Source organism: Podarcis muralis, chromosome 9, assembly GCF_964188315.1.
Source record: "Podarcis muralis chromosome 9, rPodMur119.hap1.1, whole genome shotgun sequence".
Lineage (NCBI taxonomy): Eukaryota > Metazoa > Chordata > Lepidosauria > Squamata > Lacertidae > Podarcis > Podarcis muralis.
The window spans coordinates 71,792,101-71,809,208 of NC_135663.1; the positions used below are offsets into that span (position 1 = coordinate 71,792,101).

General features: G+C 45.6%; 1 protein-coding gene across 1 annotated transcript in view; it reads right to left on the reverse strand.

The window, feature by feature from the left end:
* Positions 1-17,108, reverse strand: part of LOC114604307 (protein FAM184B) — a 76,558-nt gene that overhangs the window by 15,598 nt on the left and 43,852 nt on the right. Inside the window, exons 7-11 of the mRNA XM_077934414.1 lie at positions 13,871-13,981; positions 12,518-12,619; positions 4,318-4,424; positions 4,068-4,197; positions 1,161-1,373 (exon numbers count right to left, since the gene is read on the reverse strand). Of these exons, the coding sequence (XP_077790540.1) occupies positions 1,161-1,373; positions 4,068-4,197; positions 4,318-4,424; positions 12,518-12,619; positions 13,871-13,981 (663 nt within the window). The remainder of the gene's footprint in view (positions 1-1,160; positions 1,374-4,067; positions 4,198-4,317; positions 4,425-12,517; positions 12,620-13,870; positions 13,982-17,108) is intronic.

A 17,108-nucleotide genomic window follows, 5' to 3' on the forward strand; every position in this document is an offset into this window, starting at 1 on the left:
CAAGCCTTTAAACTCCTGTTGTAAGTGGAAGTGTTGACTGATTATGGATTTTTAGAGATGGAATGTTTAAATTTGAACTCTGTTGACTCAATCCTTTTGGTTCTCAAGTTTACCCAAATAACCCAAGTCTGTTCTAGTTTACTCTTCAGTAACGGTTGTGGATTTCTGTTTTCAGATTAGTGGTCTTACAGCCCTTGATTTGGAGAGAGTCAGATGGATTTGATTTGACGCCATTGATTCAATCCTGAGTTGCTGAGAGAGGATTTGCTTCACAGACCTCTCAGCCTTTTAACCGTGGTTAAGATCAGACCCAGCCGTGTCTGCACTAGCTTTTTCTTGCACTGGTTAGTTAGGAGGAGATTGGTCTGGAGAAACCAGGAAAGATCAATAAGGCTGCAATCCTCCATCCATTTACTTAAGAGCAAGCCCCAGTGATTTCCACAGCATTCTGAGTAGACATGTAAAGGAATACACTGTAAACCATCCACATCTCTCAGATCCAAATTCTTTTATGTATGTATGTCGTTCGCTTTCATGTCCATCGCTATTCAAAAACACAACTGCCATGCCCAGAAGCTGGGGGAACATTTATCTGCTGTGACTTTGATCCTCAAATGGTTAAGGCTCAGAATAAAGGAAAATACTGTATTTTCGCTCTATAAGATGTACTTTTTCCCTCCTAAAAAGTAAGGGGAAATGTGTGTGCGTCTTACGGAGCGAATGAAGGCCGCATGGCTATCCCAGAAGGCAGAACAGTGAGAGGGATCACTGCGTAGCGCTCCCTCTTGCTGTTCTAGCTTCTGGCTTAGCCCCTCTGTCCCTTCCCCCACCTCCCGGAAAAGCCCCCAAGAGCAGCACTCCCTTTAAAGAGCTATGTGGAGTGTGTGTGGCTCTTGGGGGCTTTTCCCCAAGGAGGGAGAAGGGCAGTCCATCAGTGACAGGCTGCCCTTCTCTCTCCTCGGGGAAAAGCCCCCAAGAGCCGCACACACGCTCCATGCGTCTCGTGAAAGGGAGCGCTGAGCAGAGCCTGGGATGCATACAGGCTCTGCTCAGTGCTTCCTTTAAAGAATATTTTTTTTCTTGCATTCCCCTTCTAAAAACGAGGTGCGTCTTATGGAGCAAAAAATATGGTAAATCAGCACTGCCAGTACAAATCTAACCTCAAGCTCTTGATTTTTGCTTTTCTCCAGGAGATTTATGGCTCTTTGGTGAGACACCTCCAGCTGCACTTTCATATCTTGGCTTTGCTTAATGGTGTCCTGAAGATCTTGCAGAAGCTTTTCTCTCTCCTTACTGGACAGTAGCTCCTGTTCTTCGAGGGCTTCCCTGAAAGCATTGGCTTGCTGCTCTAAAGCTTCCTTCAGCTGCGCAACCTTCAAATATTAGAATCCAACAAGACACAGCCATTAACCACAGCAGTTACCTCCCATCACAAGCCCGTTCAAAGAACAACTTGTTCAAAAGAAAATATCCTTTATTATTCTTTGAAAATGTATTCTCAGGTAAGCTAGACTTACTTGCTTCTACCAATATTAAAAGGTAAAGGGACCATTAGGTCCAGTCGTGGCCGACTCTGGGGTTGTGGCGCTCATCTCGCTTTATTGGCCGAGGGAGCCGGCATACAGCTTCCGGGTCATGTGGCCAGCATGACTAAGCCGCTTTTGGCGAACCAGAGCAGCGCACGGAAACACCGTTTACCTTCCCGCCAGAGCGGTACCTATTTATCTACTTGCACTTTGACATGCTTTCATACTGCTAGGTTGGCAGGAGCTGGGACCGAGCAACGGGAGCTCACCCCCATCACGGGGATTCGAACCACCGACCTTCTGATCGGCAAGTCCTAGGCTCTGTGGTTTAACCCACAGCTCCACCCGTGTCCCTTTCTACCAATCTTACACCAGATTTAAAACCACCAGCAGCAAGATCAGAAACCCCTGCTTGGCTAGCAAAAATTGGAGCATGCTTCAAGCATGATTCCAATACGTAACTATATATTTCAGTTGCAGTTTTAATGGGAACAAAGTACACTGAGCTTTCTCAGGATTGTGTTCAAGGTTTTCAAGAAACCCTGTGGGAGATTCTTTTTACTCTTAAGTCAGGGGTGGGCAGCCTCCAGCTTTTATCCAGACTCATCCATTCATTCTAAATCAGGCTGGCAGCACAGAGACTGTAAGCTGAGAGACGCCTGTCAATTCTAGTAGAGGGTTCCAGGCATCTTCTCCTATGCCAGAGAAGAGAGCTCATGGAATACTGCCTGCTTCAGCACTACCGCTGTGGACAACCAAAGGAGGGGCATCAAGGTACTTCTGCTTCTCTCCTTGGGAGTCCCCTTAGCAGGGCTGGCCCACCCATGAGGTGGGATGAAGCAGCTGCCTCAGGCAGTAGAAACCCAAACAGTGGCTCCCCCATGGGTGCCCTGCTGACTCGGTTGCCTCCACCGGTGGCCATGGCAGCGGCCCTGGCTTCCAGCAAGATCTTGCCGAAACCTCGCAAGATCTCACTGGAACCCATCGCTGTCATCATTTCGTGAGTGCCACCTTGCAGCCCAGGTAAGGGAGACTTAGGTAGCGGCAGGGCAGGAGCAGAATGTTCCCAATTTGCCTCAGGTGGCAAAGCGGGATGTGCCACCTTGCCCATCAGAATCCTCTGTCATTTCAGATCTCTCATTTCCTGGTGGTCAGGGCATGTACCAGGTAAGATGGACTCTGCCTTCCATGCTGCTTCTTTTCCTAGGCGCTACTACTCCTTGAGCAACTTTGTTTGGCGCAAACGAGTGAAGATGAATAATGTTTTTAGCCAGAGGAGACGGAACAATCCCTCTGATACATGCACTCACAAAGTTTGCCATGGACAGCCTGACTCCATAGGTCTCTACCTGTTGTACATGGGCCTGTGTTTAATATCAGCATGTTGTTTTGCAGATAAAATTGGATTGTTGCTTAGGTAAAGGACCCCTGACCGTTAGGTCCAGTCGCAGACGACTCTGGGGTTGCGGCGCTCATCTTGCTTTACTGTCCAAGGGAGCCGATGTTTGTCTGCAGACAGCTTCCAGGTCATGTGGCCAGCATGACTAAGCCGCTTTTGGCGAACCAGAGCAGCGCACTGAAACATCGTTTACCTTCCCGCTGGAGCGGTACCTATTTATCTACTTGCACTTTGACGTGCCTTTGAACTGCTAGGTGGGCAGGAGCTGGGACCGAGCAACTGGAGCTCACCCTGTGGCGGGGATTTGAACCACTAACCTTCCGATCGGCAAGCCCTAGGCTCTGTGGTTTAGACCATAGCGCCACCCGCATTACATGACTTACATGACTTTAATTCATGACTTTAATTCAATGTAACCTATAGCTGACTTCAGGCCAATGAAAACTAGCTGCTTGGAAGAAATTACTGTTGGACACTGGGATTGCATAGCCTGTTGCCCCAATTGATGTCTGGGTCAAAAAGCAGTTTTAAGAAATAATGTTTTTTTACTGTCATTCCTATGCTCCCAATGAAGTATTCTGATGAAAGCCAGCTAAGCTTTATTTATAGCATCTAAATTCTCAGTTTTTATGCCTACCTGTGTTTTCAAACTTCCTGAACTCCAATAAAACACATCCCCTTTTCCATCTGTGTTCAACTCTCCACATAGCAATGAAATTTTCTCTCCATGAGCAAAAGAGATCTCTGCTTGGAGCATCCTCTCATAGCCAAAATGGAGAGGTGCCTGTCACGTTCTTATGCTCCATAGATCCTGACTATTCTACAAGGAGCTTGGGCAGTGTATTAGATCTTATTCCATTTTTGTCCTTGCAAAAGCTCTAGAGGTAAGTTCAGCTGAAAGCTGATGAGTCATCATTTGCAGCTGATCTGAGATCTGACAAGGGTCTTTCTTTAACTTGTAGAGGCAGACTTCTATGTGCGACACCATTATAGCGCGGCTGAAGGCACAGGGCTTTCGGTCCCATGGCTGAGGTTTACTGTCATTTCTATATGCACTGGGCTGAGTTTTACATATGCAGCTGGCCTGCTGTTCAAAGGAATGCATTTGTCATGAAATAGCAATACAGAATTTGCCACTGTACTTGAGCTTGCAATTCTGTCTTTTGGTAGTACCATTCCTCTTGCAAGGCTTGCATTTCTTTGGCCTTCTCCTTCGGGAAACTGGCGACGGTATGCCTGACTTCTCTTTTTGGTGCACCTCCAGAGTCCAACCTTGAAGAAAGAGTATTTGTTGCATTACGAAAAGAATACCAGTATCTTCCGACACAATAATTGCCAGGCTTGAAGTTTACAGTCTTTAGGGTGGATCAGGACTCCCACCCCACTAAATACCTTGACTTCTCTTCATTTTTGGCACCAGAAGGAGCTGCTGGCTGTTCTCTGCCTTTCGCTCTCTCTTTATGCTGTTTGGCGATGTCTTTCTGTTTTACAAATGCGTCCTGCGACCGAACAATAAATGCCAAGATAAAGCTTCAGTTAGGATGTTATCGTACATACTAAGCCTTCTCTCCCAAGTTTTTCAAATGCAGTATAATAAATCGTCGTCGTCCCCAACACTACACACCCTCCCCCCATTACCATTTCCCCTCTCAGAATGTATGTGGGGAGGGGAAATATTCTCAAAGTACTAGGTTGACATTTCAAAGGCAGTGTGGCCATTTAATAATAATAATAATAATAATAATAATAATAATAATAATAATAATAATTTATTTATATCCCACCCTCCCCAGCCGAAGCCGGGCTCAGAGTGGCTAACAACAATAAAAGTAGCACAGCATTCTAAAATCAATCCATTTTAAAATAATTCAAAATCAAATTAATGGCAACCATTGGGCTAGAGTTCTGTGAGGATTACCAAAGGAGGGGGTCAGACTGTGCCTTGGCCAAAGGCCTGGTGGAACAGCTCTGTCTTGCTGACACCCCACAGACCAGAATAAAAATGACCGCAACCATCTGACTTGTCAGATACACATAGGTTGACAGAGTCAAATGTGGTTTCCTTAATTTAGTCAGGCACATACCCAAATATTCAGTTTAAAATTACACTGGAACGGGGTAGGGGAATCATGAACACAAACTAAACACGTACCGTATTTTTCACTCTATAGGACGCACTTTTCCCCCTCCAAAAATGAAGGGGAAATGTGTGTGCATCCTATGGAGCGAATGCAGGCTTTCGCTGAAGCCTGGAGAGCGGGAGGGGTCGGTGCGCACCGACCCCTCTCGTTCTCCAGGCTTCAGGAAGCTATCCGCAAGACTACTGAGCGTGGCGGAAGTGCCTGCCGGGCTCCAAAGGCTTGCGATTAGCAGCCTACAGCCCGAAGCCCACGGAGCGCAGCACAGCACTGCGCACCGCGGGCTTCGGGCAGATATCCGCAAGCCTTCGGAGCCCAGGGAGAGGGAGAGGAAGACAGTATAGTGTTATGTACTGAGTTGAATAGGATTCAGAATGCAGCAGTCTGATTGGTCCTAGAACAATAGGATCCAGAATGCAGCAGTCTGATTGGTCCACAGGAGCCACCCAATCCAGCTCCAGGTGGAAGTGAATCCGCAACCTGATTGGCCTACAGGAGAATCCAGGAATCAGCCAATCACGTGGGGCCCATTGTGTAAATAATGTATATAAAGCAGACATTCTGGGGGAGCTTCCATTCCTCCTCACCACTATGAGCTGAATAAAGAGCATGAAATCCACTCTCGACTCCGAGTACAGTGGTACCTCGGGTTACATACGCTTCAGGTTACATATGCTTCAGGTTACAGACTCCGCTAACCCAGAAATAGTACCTCAGGTTAAGAACTTTGCTTCAGGATGAGAACAGAAATCGTGCGGTGGTGGCGCGGCAGCAGCGGGAAGCCCCATTAGCTAAAGTGGTGCTTCAGGTTAAGAACAGTTTCAGGTTAAGAACGGACCTCTGGAACGAATTAAGTACTTAACCCGAGGTACCACTGTATATTTCATATAGATTTACAGCAGTGGTTTGCGGGAGGTTACAGCTCAGAGGCAGATAAGGGGGGAAGTTGGGAAATATTGGGAGAGGAGGAGCAGGCAGAGCTGGAATTGGAGCTGGCTGACACGTTGTCACTAGAAAACACCCCAGACCCACCATCTCCCAGAACCCGGCGAGCCTTAAAAGTAAAGAGCTCGATGACAGAGGGCACTTAGCGGCACCCATAGAGGAGATGACGGTGACAAATGAGGCAGTGGGAGAGAAGAAGGGTGGGGATTCACCCAGGACAATGCCATTACCCCAGAGGCTGGGTTCTATAGCTTCTCCCTGTAAAGTTTGAAATAAAAAGGGACCGTGAGAAACTTTTTCTTGTCTTTATACTTCCCTGGGCAACCAGCCGGAAGCCACTGACAGCACCATGACAGTCTATATTGGTATGCTATTACCATAAAACTTTTATTCACTTGTTCATAAATATTATAATTGCAACAGCAGTGAAATTGTTGCCAGACATCCATAGCAAGCATATTACCGGTACTATTGGTCTCGGCTAAATTTCCCAGACTAAGCAAGGTTATCCAAGCCACTGTGATTTATTTACTGGTATTTATTTGAAAACCTATAAGCTGCTGTTTCATAAAATACAAGGAGGCGGCTTACAGCAATAAAACCAGTCCGTAAATATCCATAAAATATAATTTAATACACCAATAAAACATGCTCATTTGGACATCTCCAGTAGTCTGTGGGTACTCCTGGATCTATCACTGTTGACTGAGGCTCAGGTGGGCTTGAAGTGCCTCCGACCAACTTTCAGTTGCTAAGACAGTGACGGCCATTCTTGGGCTGTGAGAGCTTGGTTACTGCGGTCCTGAAACTGGTAATCTCAAAACTGGATTTCTGCAATGTGGAGCTTCTCTTGGGCTTAATCTGGAAGCTGCAGCCAAATGCAGCAACCAGGATCTTGACCAGGGTACCCCACCAGCACCAGAGAACACCTCAGCTGTGGGAGCTGCATTGGCTGACAATATGCTACCATGGACAGTTCAAGTTTCTGGGTTCAGCATTTAAAGCCCTAATCAACTTGGGATCAACTAAAGGTAAAGGGACTCCTGACCATTAGGTCCAGTCGTGGCCAACTCTGGGGTTGCAGCGCTCATCTCGCTTTATTGGCCAAGGGAGCCGGCATACAGCTTCCGGGTCATGTGGCCAGCATAACTAAGCCGCTTCTGGCGAACCAGAGCAGCACACGGAAACGCCGTTTACCTTCCCGCCAGGGTGGTACCTATTTATCTACTTGCACTTTGACGTGCTTTTGAACTGCTAGGTTGGCAGGAGCAGGGACCGAGCAACGGGAGCTCACCCCGTCGCGGGGATTCGAACCGCCGACCTTCTGATCGGCAAGTCCTAGGCTCTGTTTTTTAACCCACAGCACCATCCCTGCCCAGCATTTTCTTCTTCTTTCCCTGTTTGGAGCCACTGTGCAAAAGGCGATATAGAAATAAGCTGCATGTATAAATAAAGCAATGAAACAAATCAAGAAAAGGAAAGATGGTATTTCCTTTTCACCGGCAGTCCCAATTCTGATCACGCAAGAGAAAAACAAACAAATCCAGATAGGCAGGGGTGCTTATTTCCTTTCAAAATTAGCCTAGAAAGCTGCTGATAGTTGTTACCCTCCTCTGTTTGTGTAGGTGTGAAGCACATAAATGTTAATGCACCCCCTGGGTGCCTCTCCTCCTCCTGAGCTCTGATAATGAAGTGAGCGGAAGTTGCACAGAATAACTTTAAAGCAAAATGTTAGGGATTAACAGTTCACATTTCCCTCGTTTAAAGGGAAAAAAGCTTTCATCTCAGATCCTGCAAATAAAACATTTATGGAGAATACTAAGCATCTGAACTCCAGTTGTGCTTTTGTAGGTTAAGAAGGTACCAGGGGAGGAATCAATGATTGAAAATACTCTGAATGCCAACAGAAAGATCAAATTAGCTGGGTACAAATTAATTGAGCAAGCTCAGCTAAGCCTGGAGGCAGGCAGTGTTAGAGAAATAGCTGCTTGTGGTGCGTTTACTCATTTCACTTTTGTCTCTGGTAAACTGGCTTTGCGGGTTTTTATATGGTTTCAAAAACTTGCAAAGCCTGTTTGACCAGAGGTAATAGTAAAGGTAAAGGGACCCCTGACCATTAGGTCCAGTCATGACCAACTCTGGGGTTGCGGCGCTCATCTCGCTTTATTGGCCGAGGGAGCCGGCGTACAGCTTCCGGGTCATGTGGCCAGCATGACTAAGCCGCTTCTGGCGAACCAGAGCAGCACATGGAAACGCTGTTTACCTTCCCGCCGGAGCGGTACCTATTTATCTACTTGCACTTTGACGTGGTTTCGAACTGCTAAGTTGGCAGGAGCAGGGACCGAGCAACGGGAGCTCACCCTGTCATGGGGATTCGAACCGCCGACCTTCTGATCGGCAAGTCCTAGGCTCTGTGGTTTAACCCACAACACCACCAGTGTCCCTAGAGGTAATAGAAGGCCAACACAAACATGTGTGTCTATGTCTGTGTCTCTGTGTGTGAGAGCTGGGCAGGAAATATCTGTCTGGTGGACCACTGTCTACCTGTGCCTCTTCCCCGGAAAAGGGAAACCACTTTGTCAAGAGCCCACGCTTACATTGAACTGCGTGTGAAAATTATGAGTGACAGTTCATTGTGACAACACAATGTTAGCTGGAAACTTGGATGTGTGAAAACAGGCAGTGGGAGCTGCTGTTCCTTAACAGCCCAATTTGCTTGTTCATCGGCACCCAGTTTGCCAGTTAGCTTTCAGCTTTGCTGACTTTGTTATGCCATTAAAGAGGCACAAGACATTTTGCTACCTGAGGTGGAACAGCAAATGCCCCTAGCACAAGTCATGGAGCACAATACTTAAGGCCAACAATGTTATCCTGGCATCTGCAGCCTAGTATTTCTGAAGCACCTCTCTCTCCTCCTGGCCATAAAAATACAATACTAAATTAAGTAACTGACAACTTTCTGCTCTTTCATGATGCACAAGATCAGCTGCCAGAGGAGGCATGTGAAGAATGGCTTCTGTTGATGACCTTAGGGTGCTCCATTAGGTCTCAAGTGTGTAGGGTTTTTATAGGTCAGAACCAGCACCCAGAACTGGATTTGTAAATAATCTGGAAGTCAGTGCAGATGAGAAAGGCTCTTTCTTGTTCCTCTGCCTTGCAATAGTTAAAGTGAATTATCCCGAAATGTTGCTGTGCCTGATGTTGTTGTGAGCTACTTAAAGCATGGTTTGCCAAAGAAAAGAGGCATTACAACTTAGCTGGAACTGGAAACTCTTATTCCACCTTTTCTCCTCCCTGCAGTGAGTTTCCCCAACACTTATTAGAATAATGGAACTTCTTTTGGAAAGTTGTATTGTATTAAGCAAGTATCTGGCAAAATATCAGCAAGAGTGACTGGGTATTTAAAAAATGACCTGAATTATAACAACTTTAGCTGTAACATTTTTGTCTATTCCACATAGGCTGAATTTGGTGTTGGGCCAAAACGTGCCTTACGCAGGCAAGGAAGTTATTTTTAGTTTACAGTTGTGCCCAAGTTAGAACTGCATTGCTGAGAGCATGCCGCTTCAACTGGGAAGAAGAAACTAAAGCCTGTTTCATTGCACTGCTCTCTGTTGGGAGTCACACTGTCAGCAAAATGCACACTTTCCTATATGCTTTGTAGTGGCCCTTCCAGTTGTGACATTTGAAAGAATGGCAAAATCTTCATTGCTTATGCTGTTCTCTCTCATAACTTGAATGATACCCTGCTTTTGGGTTGTGGTGCCAAGAAGCTATGGCTTCCCATAGAAATGACACTAACAATGCAAACAATGCTGGACAGCATCTTAAAAAGCAGAGACATCACCTTGCCAACAAAGGTCCGTATAGTTAAAGCTATGGTTTTCCCAGTAGTGATGTATGGAAGTGAGAACTGGACCACAAAGAAGGCTGATTGCTGAAGAATTGATGCTTTTGAATTATGGTGCTGGAGGAGACTCTTGAGAGTCCCATGGACTGCAAGAAGATCAAACGTATCCATTCTTAAGGAAATCAGCCCTGAGTGCTCACTGGAAGGACAGATCCTGAAGCTGAGGCTCCAAGACATTGGCCACCTCATGAGAGAGAAGACTCCCTGGAAAAGACCCTGATGTTGGGAAAGATGGAGGGCACAAGGAGAAGGGGATGACAGAGGACGAGATGGTTGGATAGTGTTCTCGAAGCTACCAGCATGAGTCTGACCAAACTGCGGGAGGCAGTGGAAGACAGGAGTGCCTGGCGTGCTCTGGTCCATGGGGTCACGAAGAGTCGGACATGACTAAATGATTAAACAACAACAAATGCAAACCGTGCTTTTCCAAAGGCAAATATTTCAATCTAATGGCTCTAACAGGATGTGATGAAAGGCAACAATCTGATCAGCCACGTCTGTAGGCACTGCTAGGTCTTCCAGAGACAACTTCTTTCTCCTCAAGGAGCTTCCACACAACAGTTTACTGTTGATTCTTGGCTGCTCACACACACAAGAGTCACCCAGTGTCTGCATGACATTGTCCTCATCAAAATGCTATTCCATATTATTTTCTCACTTCTTCAATGGTTATGGTTTCTGCAGAAACCCAGAAGGTAAAAACAATGATGGAAATGGCACATTTGGATTAAACGGGAGGGGGGAGAGAATATGAGAAGGCATTTTTATGAAGATGTCATCAACTAGAATAGATGCTGCACAAAACTTTCATGCACGAGAAGTCCACAATAAATGCCATGTGGAAGAACCTAAGGTTGCCTGGATACAACCTGAATATCAGCTCTACCACTTTGAACTAAATCACTTTAAAACCTGGAGCCATAGATGTTAGAATTCCTGCTCCATGATTGCAGTCATGGGATTGTTGTCTTTCACATGACGGTATATGTTTTGACTCCACAGAGTGGGAAGTGACGGAGACAGGATGTTTGTGTTCCTGTGTTCCGTGAAGTGGGATTATTGTCCTTTGTTTTTTCTCTCTTTGCTGTCTGATGCTAGAGAGAGAGGGAGCCATGTTGCAGTGCTCTGTGTGTGTTTATATGTAAATAAAGTAGATTAGCCCAAATGCTGAGTTGCTGAGGTCTGTCACGCGCATGATGCACAAACTCTGCAGATCCCTAAGTGTGCCGGTGTCGGTTGGTATCGGTCGCTGTGATGTTTGGGCTGAATAAAGCTTATGAAGCTCCCGAACAATCGACCAGGAGGGAGGGAACATGCCAGTCATTATCAGCTCCATCTGGTACACAGGCTGAGACCCTCCCTGCCCGCAGACTGTCTCGCCAGAGTGGTGCATGCTCTATTTATCTCACGCTTGGACTACTGCAACGCGCTCTACGTGGGGCTACCTTTGAAGGTGACCCGGAAACTACAACTAATCCAGAATGCGGCAGCTAGACTGGTGACTGGGAGCGGCCGCCAAGACCATATAACACTGGTCTTGAAAGACCTACATTGGCTCCCAGTACGTTTCCGAGCACAATTCAAAGTGTTGGTGCTGACCTTTAAAGCCCTAAATGGCCTCGGTCCAGATACCTGAAGGAGCGTCTCCACCCCCATCGTCCAGCCCAGACACTGAGGTCCAGCGCCGAGGGTGGGCCTTCTGGTGGTTCCCTCACTACGAGAAGCCAAGTTACAGGGAACCAGTCAGAGGGCCTTCTTGGTAGTGGCACCCGCCCTGTGGAATGCCCTCCCACCAGATGTCAAAGAGAAAAACAACTTCCTGACTTTTAGAAGACATCTGAAGGCAGCCCTGTTTATGGAAGTTTTTAATGGCTGATTTTTTATTGTATTTTTAATATTTTGTTGGAAGCTGCCTAGAGTGGCTGGGGAAACCTAGCCCGATGGGCGGGATATAAATAATACATTTATTATTATTAATATTATTATTATTAGTCTCTGCCAGGGCCCTACTCAAGTGTACGCTGAACTCCTGACAATAGGTGCAGAGCCTTATTTAGCAGTTTGTTATTGATAAAGCTAATAAATGAAATGGTGCTGATAAGTACGATCCAACCAGACTAAAACTACCTATCTTCCTTTGCTTTCTGAATAGCAAAGCAGTGTTATTTCACACACACAACAAGAGAAGTCATTAATTACAGCTTCTCCCTCCCTTGCAAAAGGAAACAGAAGCTGACATTTAATTACCCCAAGAGGGTACTCAGGTGACAATAATCCCCTTGTTGGAATCAACAGGAATACGAAAAAAACAGGTTGAACTTGCAAACAATAAACTTGTAATTGAAGTTGCCATAGTCCTTATAGAATTAATGTGTGAGTGACGATTATGCGAGAATCTTTGCCATAGTAAGAGCACCGCAGAATAGTGTATTGCCAAATTTGTGCTGTGTGGAACCTCCATTTTGATTCCTATTAATTACAGAAAGCAATACTGTGGAAATGCTAACAGGCTCTAGTATGGAAGCAATTTAGGTTACAAATATGAAGTCAGAAAAAGCTGGCTTGGCCCTTTAATGACCAACAAATGTCCACTCCTTACCTCCTGTTGCCGCTCATGAGTTTTTCTGGCATAAGATTTAAGAAATTCTGCATATTTGGGGATGTCTCGGTTTTGTCTGATGAAATTCTCTAGCCTTAAAACCTAAATTAGCAAGATAAAAAAAGGCACATAACATGGGGAACATACACTGGTGCAACATCTGCTTATTGATATAATCCTAATTGTTCCAGATGAGGCCCAGTTCACCTCTCATTATGAGCAGGGCAAGCCTGCAAGAGAGGATGCTTCTTATAGTGGAATCCTAACCATATCGACTCAGAAGTAATGCCTACTGATTTTAATGGGGCTTAAAAAGTAAAGGTAAAGGGACCCCTGACCATTATGTCCAGTTGTGGCCGACTCTGGGGTTGCAGCACTCATCTCGCTTTATTGGCCGAAGGAGCCGGTGTACAGCTTCCGGGTCATGTGGCCAGCATGACTAAGCCCCTTCTGGTGAACCAGAGCAGCGCACAGAAACGCCGTTTACCTTCCTGCCAGAGTGGTACCTATTCATCTACTTGCACTTTGACGTGCTTTCGAATTGCTAGGTTGGCAGGAGCAGGGACTGAGCAGCGGGAGCTGATCCCATCATGGGGATTCGAACCGCCGACCTTCTGATCGGCAAGTCCTAGGGTCTGTGGTTTAACCCACAGCGCCACCCTTTTAATGGGGCTTACTGCCAGCTAAATAGGACTGCAGCCTGAAATAATGAACATACACATTAGGTGTGAAGCCAACATTTGGGCTGGTAAAAGCATACCCCCCTGTCCCCTTGTTGCCCAGTCAATAAACCATGGGAGAATCTCCCCTTATCTCTCCTTCCCTACTCATCTTTTCCCTGATGCATGCTCTGTTTGTGTCAAGCCTTGGCTGCCACAAGCAGAAAACAATATAAAATTTGACTTTTGCATGGAATTCACGTATGATTGGCTGAGAATTGGTGACAAATGCAGTTCATTTTCCTGGATTGTTCTCCAACCTTCATGGGAGATAAACAGTCACAGTTTTGTACCTCTGATCATTTTAATAGCAAGAAATAAAACTTCCCAGCCATAAAGTTTTAAAATATACTGGGCAGATGATGCCTTGGAGAGAGCAAACCATTATTCTCTGGATCATATACTGCACAGAGTTGCTGGTACTATTACAGAACCAACTCATTCTATAAATGAGGACCCTATTTAAATGATGATCAGCATAGTCATTTTTTCAGGCTGTAGTTTCAGGCTATAGTCTTGTGAAGTCCTTCTTGAAGAATAAGTTGAAGCTTATGAATCCCATCAAGAGTTTTTCAGGTAGGAAGAAAAACTAAAATGGCTTGCATGATCACAGATGGATTTATGCTTTACACACCTCCAGAGAACAGTCTTCCAGCTTTCCATTTATTGCTTCTTTTTCCTTTTGTAGCTGTCTTATATCATTCTCATATTTCTTTTTTAATTCCTCTATCTGTATCTGAACATCCTAAAATTGAAAAATCAAGCGGTTGTCATATTTGAACACTATACAGCAAAACAATGCGTAGAGGCATGGGGAGAAATATTTAACATGTAAAACACACACTCAAAACAGATACACCGAACCCAAAGGAACGAATAACACTTTTCTCATTTCTCAAATCTGGCATGTGGGAGAACATTAAAAGTATCTGAAATATCCCCATCTTCGCAAGAACACTCAGTCTTCTCAAAAGTGTGTGTGCATTAAGGGACTTTGGTGGGGTGGCTATATTTTTAGATTTTTTTGTGTGTGGCTGCCACCTACCACTCCAAGAATGCCGCTGGGAATGATGCTATACCATGACTTCCCAATGCTAAAAAATAACCTTGAATAAATTAAATAAAATCAGCTGCTGCTGCACTAAAAACTGACAGGTTTGGGAGAAGGCTAGGCCAGGTGCAGTTTAGGAGCAGCTGCATTCTTGGGAACAAATTTCTCAACTTAAGGATATTAGTACACTCCCACTTTCACATTCTACAGCATTTCGTAAAGGTAAAGGGACCCCTGACCATTAGGTCCAGTCGTGGCCGACTCTGGGGTTGCGGCGCTCATCTCGCTTTATTGGCCGAGGGAGCCGGCGTACAGCTTCCGGGTCATGTGGCCAGCATGACTAAGCCGCTTCTGGCGAACCAGATCAGCGCACGGAAACACCGTTTACCTTCCCACCAAAGTGGTACCTATTTATCTACTTGCACTTTGATGTGCTTTTGAACTGCTAGGTTGGCAGGAGCAGGGACCGAGCAACGGGAGCTCACCCCTTGGCGGGGATTCGAACTGCCAACCTTCTGATCAGCAAGCCCTAGGCTCTGTGGTTTAACCCACAGCGCCACAGCATTTCATAGTGTTGCATTTAATAAAATTGCAATTCCCTCTTACTAGGGAGCAAACCCCACTGAACCTGCTGGGACTTACATCTGAGTAAACATGCATAAGATTTAGATTTCTTTAGACAAGCCATCAAAAAAGAAGAAAATGAGAAATGCACCAGAACCGTTTTCTCTGAATCATTCAGCTCCCACCCACCCTGCCCCAAGTAAAACCATTCATACATAGATGAGTATAATTAGGCTTGCGGAGTTGCAACTTCAGATAGAAGCCTGTACTTTTAACAGGGCAGACTGGTATGTTCTGTAGAAGTGCCCATGCCATAGCATTTGATCTGTAGAAAAAGAAAACTCAAGGCTGGCTAAAAACCAGGCCACCTTCTGGTTTGGAAGTCAATTCCTTTATTCTTCTATCTGTGAGAGTTCTTCACACTTTCCCAATGTGACACAAAAAACCAGTATACCTGAAGGAGCGTCTCCACCCCCATCGTTCAGCCTGGACACTGAGGTCCAGCTCTGAGGACCTTCTGGCGGTTCCCTCCCCGAGAGAAGTGAAGTTACAGGGCCTTCTCGTTGGTGGCGCCCGCCCTGTGGAATGCCCTCCCACCAGGCGTCAAGGAAATAAACAACTATCCGACTTTTAGAAGACATCTGAAGGCAGCCCTGTTTAGGGAAGTTTTTAATGTTTGATGGTTTATTGTGTTTGTAATATTCTGTTGGGAGCCGCCCAGGGTGGCTGGGGAAACTATTATTATTATTAATCATCATCATCATCATCATCATCATCCAGTCATTCAAGAGTTGATGGGAAGTTCTCCTGCATAAGGTTCCACTGAACTGAGCTGAGCAGAGCTGAGCACGGGGTGTGTGAAAGTGCTAGAGAGGCAGGCACACCTGCCCCCATGTGACGCTCAATGCTTGTCCTACCCCTCCGATTTTCTGGGCATACTGCTAAGATGTGTATAATACCCAAAGCCAACAAGTATCATAAAGGTAAAGGTAAAGGGACCCCTGACCATTAGGTCCAGTCGTGACCGACTCTGGAGTTGCAGCGCTCATCTCGCTTTCTTGGCCGAGGGAGCCGGCGTACAGCTTCCGGGTCATGTGGCCAGCATGACTAAGCCACTTTCTGGCAAACCAGAGCAGTGCACGGAAACACCGTTTACCTTCCCACCGGAGTGGTACCTATTTATCTACTTGCACTTTGATGTGCTTTCGAACTGTTTGGTTGGCAGGAGCAGGGACCGAGCAACAGGAGCTCACCCCGTCGTGGGGATTCGAACCGCCGACCTTCTGATCAGCAAGTCCTAGGCTCTGTGGTTTAACCCACAGCGCCACCCGTGTCCCAAACAAGTATCATGCTACCACACAAATCAGTTATTTAAACTTCTGAGCCCTGAGCTGAATGCCTAGCTCACAGAGTCCATTGGGAAGCTGCAAAACCTGAGTGCTCATTTACAGTGGAAAGATCTGAATGTTCATCTTGTATGAATTGCCTTAGGATATCCCTATTTAGCATACTAGTGAACTTACTCTTCCTGCTTGAACCAACTTGCTGACGGAATACAATATTTCAGCCCGATCTTGAAAGACTATGAATTGGGGAGGGAAGCGGGGAGTGCCGATGACAAGGGCTTCGTCCCTCGTGGAGACCGATAAATTTCAAAGCAGAGGAGCTTAAGATGATTCAGAGCAACCAAGCAAGGCTCTAAGACGTACTGAGCAGAAGCAATAAAAAGGAGAGCCATAACACCCGCAAAGGGAATAAGTGATGAGGAAATTTAGATTTAATCTGAGGATAGCTGCAGTAAGCAACATTTCAAAGTAAGAAATGGGTTTCTTCCCCTAAAAAAACAAAGGTTCCTATTCAGCTAGAAATAATTTGCTCTTGACGTTCCTGGATAAAACACAAAGATTCTTATACAGAAAACTACCAGGGCTGGAAAACAAAAAACAACAACTATCGATGTCTCCAATATCAGAAGCCGAGATTAGGGAAACAATCTCAAATATGGCAAATGGTAAAGCACCTGGGCTAGATTGCTTTCCAGTGGAATGGTATAAAACATATTATCTAAGTGACAGGAGATCAATATATCAGTTATAAGATGAGATCTTTAGAGAAGGAATCAGCTCAACACTATTTAACCAGGCTTATATTACTGTTATCCCAAAGCCTGGCAAGGACCTAACGCAATGTGCCAACAATCGCCCAATTAATTTGATAAACATTGATACAAAAATCTTAACAATATTGGCAAATAGAC